The sequence below is a fragment of the Somniosus microcephalus genome, chromosome 23 (assembly GCF_052327205.1).
Source record: "Somniosus microcephalus isolate GS21.2 chromosome 23, FLI_Smic_1.0, whole genome shotgun sequence".
Taxonomy (NCBI): domain Eukaryota; kingdom Metazoa; phylum Chordata; class Chondrichthyes; order Squaliformes; family Somniosidae; genus Somniosus; species Somniosus microcephalus.
In genome coordinates, this window is record NC_141009.1 from 63534206 (window position 1) to 63553747 (window position 19542).

General features: G+C 53.5%; 1 protein-coding gene across 1 annotated transcript in view; it reads left to right on the forward strand.

The window, feature by feature from the left end:
- The first annotated feature begins 2577 nt into the window (after positions 1-2577).
- LOC147101907 (UDP-N-acetylhexosamine pyrophosphorylase-like protein 1) overlaps positions 2578-19542 on the forward strand; it is a 29929-nt gene continuing 12964 nt past the window's right edge. Inside the window, exons 1-3 of the mRNA XM_085965929.1 lie at positions 2578-2954; positions 6403-6607; positions 11227-11402. Of these exons, the coding sequence (XP_085822055.1) occupies positions 2684-2954; positions 6403-6607; positions 11227-11402 (652 nt within the window). The 5' untranslated portion in view covers positions 2578-2683. The remainder of the gene's footprint in view (positions 2955-6402; positions 6608-11226; positions 11403-19542) is intronic.

Genomic DNA, 19542 nt, shown 5'->3' on the forward strand with positions numbered 1-19542 from the left:
CAAAGGTTGGCCCTTCCGGGAAGAGCCTGGACATTGGACACACATCGACACTGGGTTATCTCAGTAATGGCCCTGCCCTCTCACAATACCCCGCCCACTAAAACCCCCAACACCAGGCCCCGCCCACTGGAACACTCCAACACCAGGCCCCGCCCACTGGAACACTCCAACACCAGGCCCCGCCCACTGGAACACTCCAACACCAGGCCCCGCCCACTGGAACACTCCAACACCAGTCCCCGCCCACTGGAACACTCCAACACCAGGCCCCGCCCACTGGAACACTGCAACACCAGGCCCCGCCCACTGGAACACTCCAACACCAGGCCCCGCCCACTGGAACACTCCAACACCAGGCCCCGCCCACTGGAACACTCCAACACCAGGCCCCGCCCACTGGAACACTCCAACACCAGTCCCCGCCCACTGGAACACTCCAACACCAGGCCCCGCCCACTGGAACACTCCAACACCAGGCCCCGCCCACTGGAACACTCCAACACCAGTCCCCGCCCACTGGAACACTCCAACACCAGGCCCCGCCCACTGGAACACTCCAACACCAGGCCCCGCCCACTGGAACACTCCAACACCAGGCCCCGCCCACTGGAACACTCCAACACCAGGCCCCGCCCACTGGAACCCTGCAACACCAGGCCCCGCCCACTGGAACACTCCAACACCAGGCCCCGCCCACTAAAACCCCCAACACCAGGCCCCGCCCACTAAAACCCCCAACACCAGTCCCCGCCCACTGGAACACTCCAACACCAGGCCCCGCCCACTGGAACACTCCAACACCAGGCCCCGCCCACTGGAACACTCCAACACCAGGCCCCGCCCACTGGAACACTCCAACACCAGGCCCCGCCCACTGGAACACTGCAACACCAGGCCCCGCCCACTGGAACACTCCAACACCAGGCCCCGCCCACTGGAACACTCCAACACCAGGCCCCGCCCACTGGAACCCTGCAACACCAGGCCCCGCCCACTGGAACACTCCAACACCAGGCCCCGCCCACTGGAACCCTGCAACACCAGGCCCCGCCCACTGGAACACTGCAACACCAGGCCCCGCCCACTGGAACACTGCAACACCAGGCCCCGCCCACTGGAACACTGCGACACCAGGCCCCGCCCACTGCAACACTGCAGGTGCAACAGGCGGTCAAGAAGGCAAACGGTATGCTGGCCTTCATAGCAAAAGGGTTAGAATACAGGAACAGGGATACCTTGCTGCAGCTGTACAGGGCACTGGTGAGACCACACCTCGAGTACTGTGTACAGTTTTGGTCGCCTCATCTGAGGAAGGATGTTCTTGCCATGGAGGGGGTGCAGCGGCGATTCACCAGGCTGATACCAGGAATGGCGGGAATGACCTATGAGGAGAGACTATGTAGTTTAGGGATGTACACACTGGAGTTTAGAAGATTGAGAGGGGACCTCATAGAAGTGTATAAAATTCTGACAGGTCTAGACAGACTGGATGCAGAAGGAATGTTTCCCTTGGCGGGTGAGAACAGAACTAGAGGACATAATTTAAGGATAAGGGCTAAACCATTTAGGACAGAGATGAGGGGGAATTTCTTCACTCAGAGAGTGGTGAACCTGTGGAACTCATTGCCACAGAGGGCAGTGTACGCCAGCTCATTAAATATATTTAAGAGGGAATTAGATATATTTCTACGGGCAAAAGGGGTTAAGGGTTACGGAGAGAAGGCGGGGACGGGATACTGAATTAAAGGATCAGCCATGATCTCATCGAATGGCGGAGCAGGCACGAAGGGCCGAATGGCCTACTCCTGCTCCTATCTTCTATGTATCTATGTACCAGGCCCCGCCCACTGGAACACTGCAACACCAGGCCCCGCCCACTGGAACACTGCGACACCAGGCCCCGCCCACTGGAACACTGCAACACCAGGCCCCGCCCACTGGAACACTGCAACACCAGGCCCCGCCCACTGGAACACTGCAACACCAGGCCCCGCCCACTGGAACACTGCAACACCAGGCCCCGCCCACTGGAACACTGCGACACCAGGCCCCGCCCACTGGAACACTGCAACACCAGGCCCCGCCCACTGGAACACTGCAACACCAGGCCCCGCCCACTGGAACACTGCAACACCAGGCCCCGCCCACTGGAACACTCCAACACCAGGCCCCGCCCACTGGAACACTCCAACACCAGGCCCCGCCCACTGGAACACTCCAACACCAGGCCCCGCCCACTGGAACCCTGCAACACCAGGCCCCGCCCACTGCAACACCAGGCCCCGCCCACTGGAACCCTGCAACACCAGGCCCCGCCCACTGCAACACTGCAACACCAGGCCCCGCCCACTGGAACACTGCAACACCAGGCCCCGCCCACTGGAACACTGCGACACCAGGCCCCGCCCACTGGAACACGCCGACACCAGGCCCCGCCCACTGGAACACTGCAACACCAGGCCCCGCCCACTGGAACACTCCAACACCAGGCCCCGCCCACTGGAACACTCCAACACCAGGCCCCGCCCACTGGAACCCTCCAACACCAGGCCACGCCCTCTCCGAGGCCGCGCCCCTCGGTTGCTAGGGTTGCGGCCGGCCCTCCAGCCCGGGGCCGCAGTGGGACCGCGCTGCCGGAGGCGGTGTTTATGCAGGGCTCCGGGGTCGGTTGTCCGGAGCTGCGATGTCTGAGCCTGTGGCGCGGCGGCTGGCGGAGGCCGGGCAGCCGGAGGTGTTGCGGTTCTGGGGGCAGCTGACGGCCGAGGAGCGGCGGGCACTGGCGGCCACCCTGGAGCTGCTGGAGCCGGCCGAGCTGCGGGCTCACTGCGAGGCGGCGATCCGGGCCCGGGCCCCCAGCCAGGCACTTCCCCGCCTCATGGAGCCGCTGCCCGAGGAGGTGATCGGCAGCGCGTTACGGACAGAGGCCGAGACCCTGCGGCGGTGGCAGGAGCGCGGTAAGGAGGGAGAGGGTCGGGGGGAGGGTCGGGGGGAGGGTCGGGTGGGGAGGGGGTCGGGGAGAGGGGTGGGGGGTGGGCCGGGGGGAGGGGAGAGTGTCGGGGAGGGGAGAGGGTCGGCGAGAGGGTCGGGGGTGGGTCGGGGGGAGGAGGGGGGTGGGGGCGGCAGGGGAGAGGGTCGGGGGGTGGCGGGGAAAGGGTCCGGTTGGGGAGAGGGTCGGGGGGTGGGGGCGGTTGGGGAGAGGGGTGGCGGGGAAAGGGTCGGATGTCGGGAGGGAGGGAGTGGGAGGGGATCGGTGGGCGGGTGTAGTGTGTATCGTCCATTTATAAAGTGCCCCTGGTAACTGGGCCTCTGCAATGCCTGCACACTCAGCTGTTTGATGTGGTTGAAGCAGGACTTGCTGATCACCGTGTGATTCTCTCGTGACTGGGACAGTCAACAGGAAGCGGCACCATTCCAGCACATTACACGGATCCACTCTCGGGTCTGGTGTGGCTGGTTGCCCGACCCAGGAATGATCACCACAACCTTGCTGGTACTGGCTCCCTCAGAGCTGGGCATTCAGCACAACCATCGCCCCCCCCGTCACTTACCCCCGACACTGTCAGATTGACCCCAGCCCAGGTACTGTCGGATTGACCCCGGCCCGGGTACTGTCGGATTGTCTAACACTAGGGTACAGTACTGGTGGGGACAGGTCTGTCACTGTATAACACTGGGGTACAGTACTGGTGGGGACAGGTCTGTCACTGTATAACACTGGGGTACAGTACAGGTGGGGACAGGTCTGTCACTGTATAACACTGGGGTACAGTACTGGTGGGTACAGGTCTGTCACTATAACACTGGGGTACCGTACTGGTGGGTACAGGTCTGTCACTATAGCACTGGGGTACAGTACTGGTGGGTACAGGTCTGTCACTGTATAACACTGGGGTACAGTACTGGGGGGTACTGGTCTGTCACTGTATAACACTGGGGTACAGTACTGGTGGGTACAGGTCTGTCACTGTATAACACTGGGGTACAGTACTGGGGGCACAGGTCTGTCACTGTATAACACTGGGGTACAGTACTGGGGGGTACAGGTCTGTCACTGTATAACACTGGGGTACAGTACTGGTGGGTACAGGTCTGTCACTATAACACTGGGGTACAGTACTGGTGGGTACAGGTCTGTCACTGTATAACGGGTACAGTACTGGGGGTTACAGGTCTGTCACTGTATAACACTGGGGTACAGTACTGGTGGGTACAGGTCTGTCATTGTATAACACTGGGGTACAGTACTGGGGGGCACTGGTCTGTCACTGTATAACACGGGTACAGTACTGGGGGGCACAGGTCTGTCACTGTATAACACTGGGGTACAGTACTGGTGGGTACAGGTCTGTCACTATAACACTGGGGTACAGTACTGGGGGGTACAGGTCTGTCACTATAACACTGGGGTACAGTACTGGTGGGTACAGGTCTGTCACTGTATAACACTGGGGTACAATACTGGTGGGTACAGGTCTGTCACTGTATAACACGGGTACAGTACTGGTGGGTACAGGTCTGTCACTGTAACACTGGGGTACAGTACTGGGGGGCACAGGTCTGTCACTGTATAACACTGGGGCACAGTACTGGTGGGTACAGGTCTGTCACTGTATAACACTGGGGTACAGTACTGTTGGGTACAGGTCTGTCACTGTATAACACTGGTACAGTACTGGTGGGTACAGGTCTGTCACTGTATAACACGGGGACAGTACTGGTGGGTACAGGTCTGTCACTGTATAACACTGGGGTACAGTACTGGTGGGTACAGGTCTGTCACTGTATAACACTGGGGTACAGTACTGGGGGCACTGGTCTGTCACTATAACACGGGTACAGTACTGGTGAGTACAGGTCTGTCACTGTATAACACTGGGGTACAGTACTGGGGGGCACAGGTCTGTCACTGTATAACACTGGGGTACAGTACTGGGGGGGTACAGGTCTGTCACTGTATAACACTGGGGTACAGTACTGGGGGGCACAGGTCTGTCTCTGTATAACACTGGGGTACAGTACTGGGGGGCACAGGTCTGTCACTGTATAACACTGGGGTACAGTACTGGTGGGGACAGGTCTGTCACTATAACACTGGGGTACAGTACTGGTGGGTACAGGTCTGTCACTGTATAACACTGGGGTACAGTACTGGTGAGTACAGGTCTGTCACTGTATAACACTGGGGTACAGTACTGGGGGGCACAGGTCTGTCACTGTATAACACTGGGGTACAGTACTGGTGGGGACAGGTCTGTCACTGTATAACACTGGGGTACAGTACTGGTGGGGACAGGTCTGTCACTGTATAACGGGTACAGTACTGGGGGTTACAGGTCTGTCACTGTATAACACTGGGGTACAGTACTGGTGGGTACAGGTCTGTCATTGTATAACACTGGGGTACAGTACTGGGGGGCACTGGTCTGTCACTGTATAACACGGGTACAGTACTGGGGGGCACAGGTCTGTCACTGTATAACACTGGGGTACAGTACTGGTGGGTACAGGTCTGTCACTATAACACTGGGGTACAGTACTGGGGGGTACAGGTCTGTCACTATAACACTGGGGTACAGTACTGGTGGGTACAGGTCTGTCACTGTATAACACTGGGGTACAATACTGGTGGGTACAGGTCTGTCACTGTATAACACGGGTACAGTACTGGTGGGTACAGGTCTGTCACTGTAACACTGGGGTACAGTACTGGGGGGCACAGGTCTGTCACTGTATAACACTGGGGCACAGTACTGGTGGGTACAGGTCTGTCACTGTATAACACTGGGGTACAGTACTGTTGGGTACAGGTCTGTCACTGTATAACACTGGTACAGTACTGGTGGGTACAGGTCTGTCACTGTATAACACGGGGACAGTACTGGTGGGTACAGGTCTGTCACTGTATAACACTGGGGTACAGTACTGGTGGGTACAGGTCTGTCACTGTATAACACTGGGGTACAGTACTGGGGGCACTGGTCTGTCACTGTATAACACGGGTACAGTACTGGTGAGTACAGGTCTGTCACTGTATAACACTGGGGTACAGTACTGGGGGGCACAGGTCTGTCACTGTATAACACTGGGGTACAGTACTGGGGGGGTACAGGTCTGTCACTGTATAACACTGGGGTACAGTACTGGGGGGCACAGGTCTGTCTCTGTATAACACTGGGGTACAGTACTGGGGGGCACAGGTCTGTCACTGTATAACACTGGGGTACAGTACTGGTGGGGACAGGTCTGTCACTGTATAACACTGGGGTACAGTACTGGTGGGGACAGGTCTGTCACTGTATAACATGGGGGATACCCAGCACGGGCAGGGGATGCTCACTCTGTGAATCTAGCCTGCTCATGTGTCTGCTTTAGCTGTTGGTTCAGGTTTTTCTTCTGTTCCAGGTTTCCACGCGGTCTCCGAAAACCACGTTGCCGTGCTCCTGCTGGCGGGAGGACAGGGTACCCGGCTGGGAGTGGCTTACCCAAAGGGCATGTACGACGTGGGCCTGCCGAGTGGGAAAACCCTTTACCAAATCCAGGCTGAGCGGATTCGCAAAGTACAGCAGCTGGTTGAGGAACGACTGGGCAAGAAATGCACTGTTCCTTGGTGAGGTTCCATCGTCTAATTGGTCTCACGCTGGATGGCCACTGCGATATTCTGGATCCCAGTACAGGACGGCTACTGTGAGATTCTGGATCCCAGTACAGGAACGTTACTGTGTGATTCTGGATCCCAGTACAGGACGGTTACTGTGTGAGATTCTGGATCCCAGTACAGGACGGTTACTGTGTGAGATTCTGGATCCCAGTACAGGATGGTTACTGTGTGAGATTCTGGATCCCAGTACAGGACGGTTACTGTGTGAGATTCTGGATCCCAGTACAGGACGGTTACTGTGAGATTCTGGATCCCAGTACAGGATGGTTACTGTGTGAGATTCTGGATCCCAGTACAGGATGGTTACTGCGTGAGATTCTGGATCCCAGTACAGGACGGTTACTGTGAGATTCTGGATCCCAGTACAGGATGGTTACTGTGTGAGATTCTGGATCCCAGTACAGGACGGTTACTGTGTGAGATTCTGGATCCCAGTACAGGACGGTTACTGTGAGATTCTGGATCCCAGTACAGGATGGTTACTGTGTGAGATTCTGGATCCCAGTACAGGACGGTTACTGTGAGATTCTGGATCCCAGTACAGGACGGTTACTGTGTGAGATTCTGGATCCCAGTACAGGACGGTTACTGTGAGATTCTGGATCCCAGTACAGGATGGTTACTGTGTGAGATTCTGGATCCCAGTACAGGATGGTTACTGTGTGAGATTCTGGATCCCAGTACAGGATGGTTACTGTGTGAGATTCTGGATCCCAGTACAGGATGGTTACTGTGTGAGATTCTGGATCCCAGTACAGGACGGTTACTGTGTGAGATTCTGGATACCAGTACAGGACGGTTACTGTGAGATTCTGGATCCCAGTACAGGATGGTTACTGTGTGAGATTCTGGATCCCAGTACAGGATGGTTACTGTGTGAGATTCTGGATCCCAGTACAGGATGGTTACTGCGTGAGATTCTGGATCCCAGTACAGGACGGTTACTGTGAGATTCTGGATCCCAGTACAGGACGGTTACTGTGAGATTCTGGATCCCAGTACAGGACGGTTACTGTGAGATTCTGGATCCCAGTACAGGATGGTTACTGCGTGAGATTCTGGATCCCAGTACAGGACGGTTACTGTGAGATTCTGGATCCCAGTACAGGATGGTTACTGCGTGAGATTCTGGATCCCAGTACAGGAACGTTACTGTGAGATTCTGGATCCCAGTACAGGATGGTTACTGTGTGAGATTCTGGATCCCAGTACAGGACGGTTACTGTGTGAGATTCTGGATCCCAGTACAGGACAGTCACCGTGTGAGATTCTGGTTCCCAGTACAGGACGGTTACTAAGAACATAAGAAATAAGAGCAGTAGTAGGCCATACGGCCCCTCGAGCCTGCTCCACCATTCAGTAAGATCATGGCTGATCATCGATCTCAACTCCACGTTCCCGCCCGCTCTCCATATCCCTCGATTCCCCGAGAGTCCAAAAATCTATCGATCTCAGCCTTGAATATACTCAACAACTGAGCATCCACAGCCCTCTGGGGCAGAGAATTCCAAAGATTCACAACCCTCTGAGTGAAGAAATTCCTCCTCATCTGAGTCTTAAATGGCCGACCCCTTATCCTGAGAATATGCCCCCTGGTTCTAGACTCCCCAGCCAGGGGGAAACAACCTCTCAGCATCTACCCTGTCAATCCCCCTCAGAACCTTATATGTTTCAATGAGATCACCTCTCATTCTTCTAAACTCCAGAGAGTATCGGCCCATTCTACACAATCTCTCATCATAGGACAGCCCTCTCATCCCAGGAATCAATCTAGTGAACCTTTGTTGCACCGCCTCCAAGGCAAGTATATCCTTCCTGAGATAAGGAGACCAAAACTGTGCCCAGTACTCCCGGTGTGGTCTCACCAAGGCCCTGTACAATTGTAGCAAGACTTCCTTACTCTTATACTCCAACCCCCTTGCAATAAAGGCCAACATGCCATTTGCCTTCCTTATTGCTTGCTGTACCTGCATGCTAGCTTTCTGTGTTTCTTGCACGAGGACACCCAAATCTCTCTGAACACCAACATTTGTAAGTTTCTCACCATTTAAAAATATTCTGTTTTTCTATTCTTCCTACCAAAGTGAACATTTCCCTACATTATACTCCATCTACCACCTTACTGCCCACTCACTCAGTCTATCTATATCCCTTTGCAGACTCTGTGTTCTCCTCACAGCTTACTGTCCCACCTAGCTTTGTATCATCAACAAACTTGGATACATTACACTCGGTCCCTGATGCGCTATCAATTCTAATAAGAGGCTGAGCAGAGTTCAGAACGACAGGATTTTATTAACTACTGAATTGCACTTCAGACAGATCAGGACTATGCCTCTAGTGGATGACCGAATGCCTGGGGCTGCCATGCGGCCGTCCTTATACTCGGTAGCCGAGGGCGGAGTCAGCTGAGGCATAGTCAGACATAACAGTTAAACAAGAGTGAACGACAACAACAACAACAAGTGAACACAGTGAACTACAGTGGTTTACCACAGTCCCTTCATCTAGGTCATTAATATAGATTGTAAATCGCTGAGGCCCCAACACTGATCTTTGCGGCACCCCACTAGTTACTGCCTGCCAAACTGAAAATGATCCGTTTATCCCCACTCTCTGTTTTCTGTCCGTTAACCAATCCTCTATCCATGCTACTATATTACCCCCAAACCCATGAGCTCTAATCTTGTGTAATCATTTTTTATGTGGCATCTTATCGAATGCCTTTTGGAAATCCAATACCACATCCACTGGTTCCTCTTTATCTACTCTGCGAATTACATCCTCAAAAAACTCTAATAAATTTGTCAAACATGATTTCCCCTTCATAAAACCATTTTGACTGCCTAATCATATTATGCTTTTCTAAGTGACTTGATACCACTTCCTTAACAATAGATTCCAGCATTTTCCCAACGACTGATGTCGGGCTAACTGGCCTGTAGTTCCCTGTTTTCTCTCCCTCCTTTCTTGAATACTGCGTGAGATTCTGGATCCCAGTACAGGATGGTTACTGTGTGAGATTCTGGATCCCAGTACAGGACGGTTACTGTGAGATTCTGGATCCCAGTACAGGACGGTTACTGTGTGAGATTCTGGATCCCAGTACAGGACGGTTACTGTGAGATTCTGGATCCCAGTACAGGACGGTTACTGTGTGATTCTGGATCCCAGTACAGGACGGTTACTGTGTGATTCTGGATCCCAGTACAGGACGGTTACTGTGAGATTCTGGATCCCAGTACAGGACGGTTACTGTGTGATTCTGGATCCCAGTACAGGACGGTTACTGTGTGATTCTGGATCCCAGTACAGGACGGTTACTGTGAGATTCTGGATCCCAGTACAGGATGGTTACTGTGTGAGATTCTGGATCCCAGTGCAGGATGGTTACTGTGTGAGACTCTGGATCCCAGTACAGGACGGTTACTGTGAGATTCTGGATCCCAGTACAGGACGGTTACTGTGAGATTCTGGATCCCAGTGCAGGATGGTTACTGTGTGAGACTCTGGATCCCAGTACAGGACGGTTACTGTGAGATTCTGGATCCCAGTACAGGACGGTTACTGTGAGATTCTGGATCCCAGTAGAGGATGGTTACTGTGTGAGATTCTGGATCCCAGTACAGGACGGTTACTGTGAGATTCTGGATCCCAGTACAGGAACGTTACTGTGTGATTCTGGATCCCAGTACAGGATGGTTACTGTGAGATTCTGGATCCCAGTACAGGACGGTTACTGTGAGATTCTGGATCCCAGTACAGGACGGTTACTGTGTGAGATTCTGGATCCCAGTATAGGACGGTTACTGTGTGAGATTCTGGATCCCAGTACAGGACGGTTACTGTGTGAGATTCTGGATCCCAGTACAGGACGGTTACTGTGTGAGATTCTGGATCCCAGTACAGGACGGTTACTGTGTGATTCTGGATCCCAGTACAGGACGGTTACTGTGAGATTCTGGATCCCAGTACAGGACGGTTACTGTGAGATTCTGGATCCCAGTACAGGACGGTTACTGTGTGATTCTGGATCCCAGTACAGGATGGTTACTGTGTGTGATTCTGGATCCCAGTACAGGACGGTTACTGTGAGATTCTGGATCCCAGTACAGGACGGTTACTGTGAGATTCTGGATCCCAGTACAGGACGGTTACTGTGTGATTCTGGATCCCAGTACAGGACGGTTACTGTGAGATTCTGGATCCCACTACAGGACGGTTACTGTGAGATTCTGGATCCCACTACAGGACGGGTTACTGTGAGATTCTGGACCCCAGTACAGGACGGTTACTGTGAGATTCTGGATCCCAGTACAGGACGGTTACTGTGAGATTCTGGATCCCAGTACAGGACGGTTACTGTGTGTGATTCTGGATCCCAGTACAGGACGGTTACTGTGAGATTCTGGATCCCAGTACAGGACGGTTACTGTGTGTGATTCTGGATCCCAGTACAGGACGGTTACTGTGAGATTCTGGATCCCAGTACAGGACGGTTACTGTGAGAGGGGGTTGGGGGGTGGGTGTTGGCTGCACTGTCACTGACTGCTGTCTGTCCCCTCTAGGTACATCATGACAAGTGAATTCACGTTGGAACCCACAGAGAAATTCTTTGCCCAGCACAACTACTTCAGTCTGGCCAAGTCCAATGTCGTCCTGTTTGAACAGCGGATGCTGCCGGCTGTTGGCTTCGATGGGAAGATCATTCTGGAACAGAAGGGAAAGATTGCCATGGCTCCAGGTTGGTGCACTTGTTTTGTTTTAAAATCGTTTCAGTTTTCTCTCCCCTGGCCCACCTCCCGCACCTTGCCCCAGTGGCCATTCATGTGTGTGCAGGTGACTGGATCCCAGCAGAGCCTGATCCATTTCTCACCTGGGATTCGGTGCAGTTTAGTCGAGTGATCGGCAGCGCGAGCCTTCACTGACTCCCTTTCCCCACCAATCCCCATAGCACTGGTGTGATTGTGGTGCCTTTACTGCTGACATTTCAGATCAGCTCCTCCGCTTCCAACCCTGTGGCATTAGCAGGAATGCTCAGCCGTGGCGTTCCCTGAAAAATGAACGGAATCGTGGAACGCCGTGCAGGCGAGAGCCTTAAAGAGCAAAACTGGAATTTAACTCCTTCAGTTACTACTGAACAGCAGCCCTGCTCATGATTTCACTGCTGGAGAATTGGACAGTTTCCACTTAGAACCCAGCAGTCCCAGAGCAGGTACAGCACGGGTTAGACACAGAGTAAAGCTCCCTCTACACTGTCCCATCAAACACTCCCAGGGCAGGTACAGCTCGGGTTAGATACAGAGTAAAGCTCCCTCTACACTGTCCCATCAAACACTCCCAGGGCAGGTACAGCTCGGGTTAGATACAGAGTAAAGCTCCCTCTACACTGTCCCATCAAACACTCCCAGGGCAGGTACAGCACGGGTTAGATACAGAGTAAAGCTCCCTCTACACTGTCCCCATCAAACACTCCCAGGGCAGGTACAGCATGGGTTAGATACAGAGTAAAGCTCCCTCTACACTGTCCCCATCAAACACTCCCAGGGCAGGTACAGCATGGGTTAGATACAGAGTAAAGCTCCCTCTACACTGTCCCATCAAACACTCCCAGGGCAGGTACAGCATGGGTTAGATACAGAGTAAAGCTCCCTCTGCACTGTCCCATCAAACACTCCCAGGGCAGGTACAGCACGGGTTAGATACAGAGTAAAGCTCCCTCTACACTGTCCCATCAAACACTCCCAGGGCAGGTACAGCATGGGTTAGATACAGAGTAAAGCTCCCTCTACACTGTCCCATCAAACACTCCCAGGGCAGGTACAGCACGGGTTAGATACAGAGTAAAGCTCCCTCTGCACTGTCCCATCAAACACTCCCAGGGCAGGTACAGCATGGGTTAGATACAGAGTAAAGCTCCCTCTACACTGTCCCATCAAACACTCCCAGGGCAGGTACAGCATGGGTTAGATACAGAGTAAAGCTCCCTCTGCACTGTCCCATCAAACACTCCCAGGGCAGGTACAGCATGGGTTAGATACAGAGTAAAGCTCCCTCTACACTGTCCCATCAAACACTCCCAGAGCAGGTACAGCACGGGTTAGATACAGAGTAAAGCTCCCTCTACACTGTCCCATCAAACACTCCCAGAGCAGGTACAGCACGGGTTAGATACAGAGTAAAGCTCCCTCTACACTGTCCCATCAAACACTCCCGGGGCAGGTACAGCACGAGTTAGATACAGAGTAAAGCTCCCTCTACACTGTCCCATCAAACACTCCCAGGGCAGGTACAGCACGGGTTAGATACAGAGTAAAGCTCCCTCTACACTGTCCCATCAAACACTCCCAGGGCAGGTACAGCATGGGTTAGATACAGAGTAAAGCTCCCTCTGCACTGTCCCATCAAACACTCCCAGGGCAGGTACAGCATGGGTTAGATACAGAGTAAAGCTCCCTCTACACTGTCCCATCAAACACTCCCAGAGCAGGTACAGCACGGGTTAGATACAGAGTAAAGCTCCCTCTACACTGTCCCATCAAACACTCCCAGAGCAGGTACAGCACGGGTTAGATACAGAGTAAAGCTCCCTCTACACTGTCCCATCAAACACTCCCGGGGCAGGTACAGCACGAGTTAGATACAGAGTAAAGCTCCCTCTACACTGTCCCATCAAACACTCCCGGGGCAGGTACAGCACGGGTTAGATACAGAGTAAAGCTCCCTCTGCACTGTCCCATCAAACACTCCCAGGGCAGGTACAGCACGGGTTAGATACAGAGTAAAGCTCCCTCTACACTGTCCCATCAAACACTCCCAGGGCAGCTACAGCACGGGTTAGATACAGAGTAAAGCTCCCTCTACACTGTCCCATCACACACTCCCAGGGCAGGTACAGCACGGGTTAGATACAGAGTAAAGCTCCCTCTACACTGTCCCATCAAACACTCCCAGGGCAGGTACAGCACGGGTTAGATACAGAGTAAAGCTCCCTCTACACTGTCCCATCAAACACTCCCAGTGCAGGTACAGCACAGGTTAGATACAGAGTAAAGCTCCCTCTACACTGTCCCATCAAACACTCCCAGGGCAGGTACAGCACGGATTAGATACAGAGTAAAGCTCCCTCTACACTGTCCCATCAAACACTCCCAGTGCAGGTACAGCACGGGTTAGATACAGAGTAAAGCTCCCTCTACACTGTCCCATCAAACACTCCCAGGGCAGGTACAGCACAGGGTTAGATACAGAGTAAAGCTCCCTCTACACTGTCCCATCAAACACTCCCAGGGCAGGTACAGCACGGGTTAGATACAGAGTAAAGCTCCCTCTACACTGTCCCATCAAACACTCCCAGGGCAGGTACAGCACGGGGTTAGATACAGAGTAAAGCTCCCTCTACACTGTCCCATCAAACACTCCCAGGGCAGGTACAGCACGGGTTAGATACAGAGTAAAGCTCCCTCTACACTGTCCCATCAAACACTCCCAGAGCAGGTACAGCACGGGTTAGATACAGAGTAAAGCTCCCTCTGCACTGTCCCATCAAACACTCCCAGGGCAGGTACAGCACGGGGTTAGATACAGAGTAAAGCTCCCTCTACACTGTCCCATCAAACACTCCCAGGGCAGGTACAGCACGGGTTAGATACAGAGTAAAGCTCCCTCTACACTGTCCCATCAAACACTCCCAGGGCAGGTACAGCACGGGTTAGATACAGAGTAAAGCTCCCTCTGCACTGTCCCATCAAACACTCCCAGGGCAGGTACAGCACGGGTTAGATACAGAGTAAAGCTCCCTCTACACTGTCCCATCAAACACTCCCAGGGCAGGTACAGCACGGGTTAGATACAGAGTAAAGCTCCCTCTGCACTGTCCCATCAAACACTCCCAGGGCAGGTACAGCACGTGTTAGATACAGAGTAAAGCTCCCTCTACACTGTCCCCATCAAACACTCCCAGAGCAGGTACAGCACGGGTTAGATACAGAGTAAAGCTCCCTCTACACTGTCCCATCAAACACTCCCAGGGCAGGTACAGCATGGGTTAGATACAGAGTAAAGCTCCCTCTACACTGTCCCCATCAAACACTCCCAGGGCAGGTACAGCACGGGTTAGATACAGAGTAAAGCTCCCTCTACACTGTCCCATCAAACACTCCCAGGGCAGGTACAGCACGGGTTAGATACAGAGTAAAGCTTCCTCTACACTGTCCCATCAAACACTCCCAGGGCAGGTACAGCACGGGTTAGATACAGAGTAAAGCTCCCTCTGCATTGTCGCCATCAAACATTCCCAGGGCAGGTACAGCACGGGTTAGATACAGAGTAAAGCTCCCTCTACACTGTCTCATCAAACACTCCCAGGGCAGGTACAGCACAGGTTAGATACAGAGTAAAGGTCCCTCTACACTGTCCCATCAAACACTCCCGGGGCAGGTACAGCATGGGTTAGATACAGAGTAGCTTCCCCCTCTTAAACCCCCCCCCCCCGCCCCCCGCCATAGTCACAACCCCGGCATGTCCTTATTCCAGCATTGTGACAGTTGCTATTACTGTTAGGTGATAAGCTGCCACACGAGTTTAAAAACCTGAAAGCACAGTGAATTGGAGGTACCCCATGACATGATTTGTGACTGGCTGGGAGGTGGGAGACGGGAGTGGGGTAAAGTGTAGGAACTCTGATCAGCGGGATGTGATGAGTGGTATTCCCCAGGGATCTGGACTGGGGCCTCGGCTTTTCACCGTGTATGTCATAGAATCATAGAAATTTATGGCACAGAAGGAAGCCATTCGGCCCATCGGCCTTGATTTTCCTTACCTCGGCCGGTCCGGGGTAGGCAATGCCAGTGGCGGGTCATGGCCCTGCTGCAGGCTCCATCCCGCTGCCTCAAAGGAACTTGCATTGCTGGGGCTTGTTAAGCCCGCCCAGCGTGTTTCCCGGTCCAATTAGAGGAAGCGGGTCTGGTGACGTCATTCATGATACGTCATCAGCCAGTTTCCTTAAAGGGACCGTGGCCAACTTTGTTTTGACATTTGTGCTGTCAGTGTTCTAGAGCATTGAGGTGCTGCAAACACTGACAATCACTGCACAAAGGCACAGGGCTGCACCCAGGTTCTCCCATGACTCCCTCCATATGCCTATGGAGGGATTCGCAGCACACAGGGAGGTCCTCTTCCCTTCCCATGGGCGGAAGAGACAGCCCCAGGAGACCAACGCAGCCTGGTTGCACATTGCAGAGGAGGGCAGGAGCAGGGATGTGGTCAGGAGGACCTGGGTGCAGTGGCGCAAACCTTTCAATGATCTCATTAGATCACAAAACATTAGTTCGAAGCCACAGCTAACCTCATCCTGCTGTGCCTCTCATCACATCCCCATCACTCTGCCTTCCCTACCCTACTCCTGCACATTCTTACTCACACCAACTTACCCTGCACCTCCACCCATCCCTCTCTATCTACATTATCACATCCCCATCTCACTAGCCACCCCTCACACTTGCCCTCATCCTAGTGCAATCATATCAACTAACAACAGACAAGGGTAGCCACTTGGGTGTTTTATCCAATGTTCATGTAAAGTTTCTGTTAATGTGTTGTCAAACATTGAAACCTTTTAATTTCAACACTTTCCAGTCTTGGACAGATTTGTGTGGACCTTTGGAAGAGGCTCAGTCAGTTGCAGTGAATGGTGAGACATAACGGCACCCCCCGCAATGGTGATGTGTGAAAGGAATGGCTTGGACATTGTTGGGATGCTTTATGGTGTCGGTGTGGGGTGGTGCCAACCTGGCGCATCATGTGGCAGCCAGGGTGTACAGCGTCAAGTGAAGTGAATCTGGCCATGGTGAAGCCATCCCTGGCCTCCAGGGCAACAATGTGGTTGGGTGCTGATGCCCTCTGTCCTGTGCAGCATCAGGTGATTGTGGAGAAGGTTGATGATGTTGGTGCTGCTGGTCTGCCTGGTGCTGCTGGTGTTGGGACTGATTGTGGTTGGATTCTGAGGACCAAGGTGAGAGAGTATAAAGGGCACCCATGTTGATGGAATAGATGGTAGGTGAAGTTGAGATGACAGAAGCATTCAGTCAATGGTGAGAGAGTTCTTCCAATGAGGTGAGAGTGGAAAGCCTGCAGAATCTGTGCTGGAAATGGACTGAGAAACAACTTGTGGCTGAGGCAAGTGATGATCTGTCAGGTGGGAGCTTTTACTGTACATTTGAAGCTGTCAAGTAATAGCTGGAGCAATGGCCATTCAACTCCCGCCTCATATTGACAGCTGTGGACCCCGTGGGCGAGCGGTTAAAGTGAAACGGTAAGGTTAAAAGCATTATTAAGGATCTGTCAACAACCCAATAATTGGTTTAATTGAGTGGCCCGCCTCTGCGGGTTGGGTCGGATTGGAGATCACACACACGCCTGTGAGAAAGGCGCATTGCGGCAGGTTGATGGCAGGGTCCTGACCCGTTGTCAAAAAAATCAAATTTCCCATCCGACCTGCCACCGATCCCGCCCGTTGACTCCCGGCCTGGAAAATTCCTCCCATCGTGTCTGTGCCAGCCGACAAAGAGCTATCCAGCCTAATCCCACTTTCCAGCACTTGGTCCGTAGCTCTGTAGGTTACGGCACTTCAAGTGGTGGCATAGTGGTTAGCACTGTTGCCTCACAGCGCCAGGGACCCGGGTTCGAATCCAGCCTCGGGCGACTGTCTGTGTGGAGTTTGCACATTCTCCCCGTGTTTGCGTGGGTTTCCTCCGGGTGCTCCGGTTTCCTCCCACAGTCCAAAGATGTGCGGGTTAGGTTGATTGGCTATGATAAATTGACCCTTAGTGTTAGGGGGATTAAATACGTGGGGTTACGGGGATAGGGTGGGATATGTGTTGGTGTAGGGGTTACGGGGATCGGGTGGGATATGTGTCGGTGCAGGCTCGATGGGCCGAAATGGCCTCGATCTGCATTGTGGGGATTCTGTGATTCTGTGAAGTGCATATACAAGTACTTTATAAATGTGATGAGGGTTTCTGCCTCTACCACTCTTTCAGGCAGAGAGTTCCAGACCCCCACCACCCTCTGGGTGAAAACATTTCTCCTTAACTCCATCTAATCTGTCTACTAATTACTTTAAATCTGTGCCCCCTGGCTACTGACCTCTCTGCTAAGGGAAATAGGCCCTTCCTATCCACTCTATCGAGGCCCCTCGTAATACTATACACCTCAATCAAGTCTCCCCTCAGCCGCCTCCTGTTCCAAAGAAAACAACCCCAGCCTCTCCAATCTCTCCTCACAGCTGAAATTCTCCAGTCCCAGCAACATCCTCATAAATCTCCTCTGTACCCTCTCTAGTGCAATCACATCCTTCCTGTGATGTGGTGACCAGAACTGCACGCAGTACTCTAGCTGAGGCCTAACTAGTGTTTTATACAGTTCAAGCGTAACCCCCCTGCTCTTGTATTCTATGCCTAGGCTAATAACCACCTTTCCTGCTACTTTCAGGGATCTGTGGACATGCACTCCAAGGTCCCTTTGTTCCTCTACACTACTCAGTGTCCTACCATTTAATGTGTATTCCCTTTCCTTGTTAGCCCTCCCCAAATGCATTACCTCACACTTCTCTGGATTGAATTTCATTTGCCACTGTTCTGCCCACCTGACCAGTCCATCGATATCTTCCTGCAGTCTACAGCTTTCTTCCTCACTATCAACCACACAGCCAATTTTTGTATCATCTGCAAACTTCTTGATCATGCCCCCTTCTTTGAAGTCTAAATCACTGATATATCTTCTTAGGCAGTCCCTCGGAACCGAGGATGACTTGCTTCCACAATAAAAATGAGTTCTCAGGTGACTGATGAGTCCAATGTGGGACCTACAGTCTCTGTCACAGGTGGGGCAGACGGTGGTTGAAGGGGCGGGTGGGTGGGGTGCTGGGTTGATGGGCGCTGCCTGCGCTTGGCTTCTGCTTGAGCCGTAGCGTCAGGAGGCGTTGGTTTGTTCCGCACGGGGAGTCTCTGAGATGTTCAACTGGCTCATTGTTTATGGCGAAGCCGACCCCATGGAGGTGGCGTTCTTCTTCAGGTTTACCTTTCCAGCAGAAGGTGTAACCAGCGCCTTGCTCCTTGAGCTGGCCTTCCCCTGCCCGCCGGGTCTCACTTAGGGCGGCGATGTCCATGTCGAAACGTCTGAGCTCCCGGGCAACGATAGCAGTTCGGCGTTCCGGTCTGTCGCTGTTGGAGTTGTCCATGAGGGTCCTGACGTTCCAGGTCCCGAACTTCATTTTAAAGGGTGGAAGATGCCTGTGCATGGGGTCGCGGTTGCACACCAGCTACCACACGGGCTTGACAGAGCAAGGTCCTGGTCCAATGGCAAGGGGATCCAAGACGATTGGAGACCAGGCTCTGCTACAACGGCCTAGCACACACACACACACAGACATACTCCTACTGTCCTCCTCCCTCCTTCCCACAGCTCCTCTCTGCCTGGGTTTCATAGGCTGCAGTGTGGTCCTCCCGACCCCGCTGCTGGTCCACGCTGCGCCACTCCTGGGCCCCGCCCTCGCCCCTGGGCCCTCGCCCCATGGCCCCCGAACTGGGCCCTCGCCCCATGGCCCCCGAACTGGGCCCTCGCCCCTGGGTCCCCGCCCTCGCCCCTGGGTCCCCGCCCCCGCCCTCGCCCCTGGGCCCCACCCTCGCTCCTTGGTCCCGACTTCTTTATAGTGTGTCTCCTAGTGAGTGTGTCCCGCGGTGTCTTCCAGTAGTCCTACTCTAACTGTGGCCTATCCTTTGAACTGTGATCAAAGAGCTTCTCATAGCCTGGCTGGCTGGCAGGCAAGGCACCCAAAGTATTTGTTCACTACCACCAAACTGCTCTCCCACTGATACCCCTTCCAT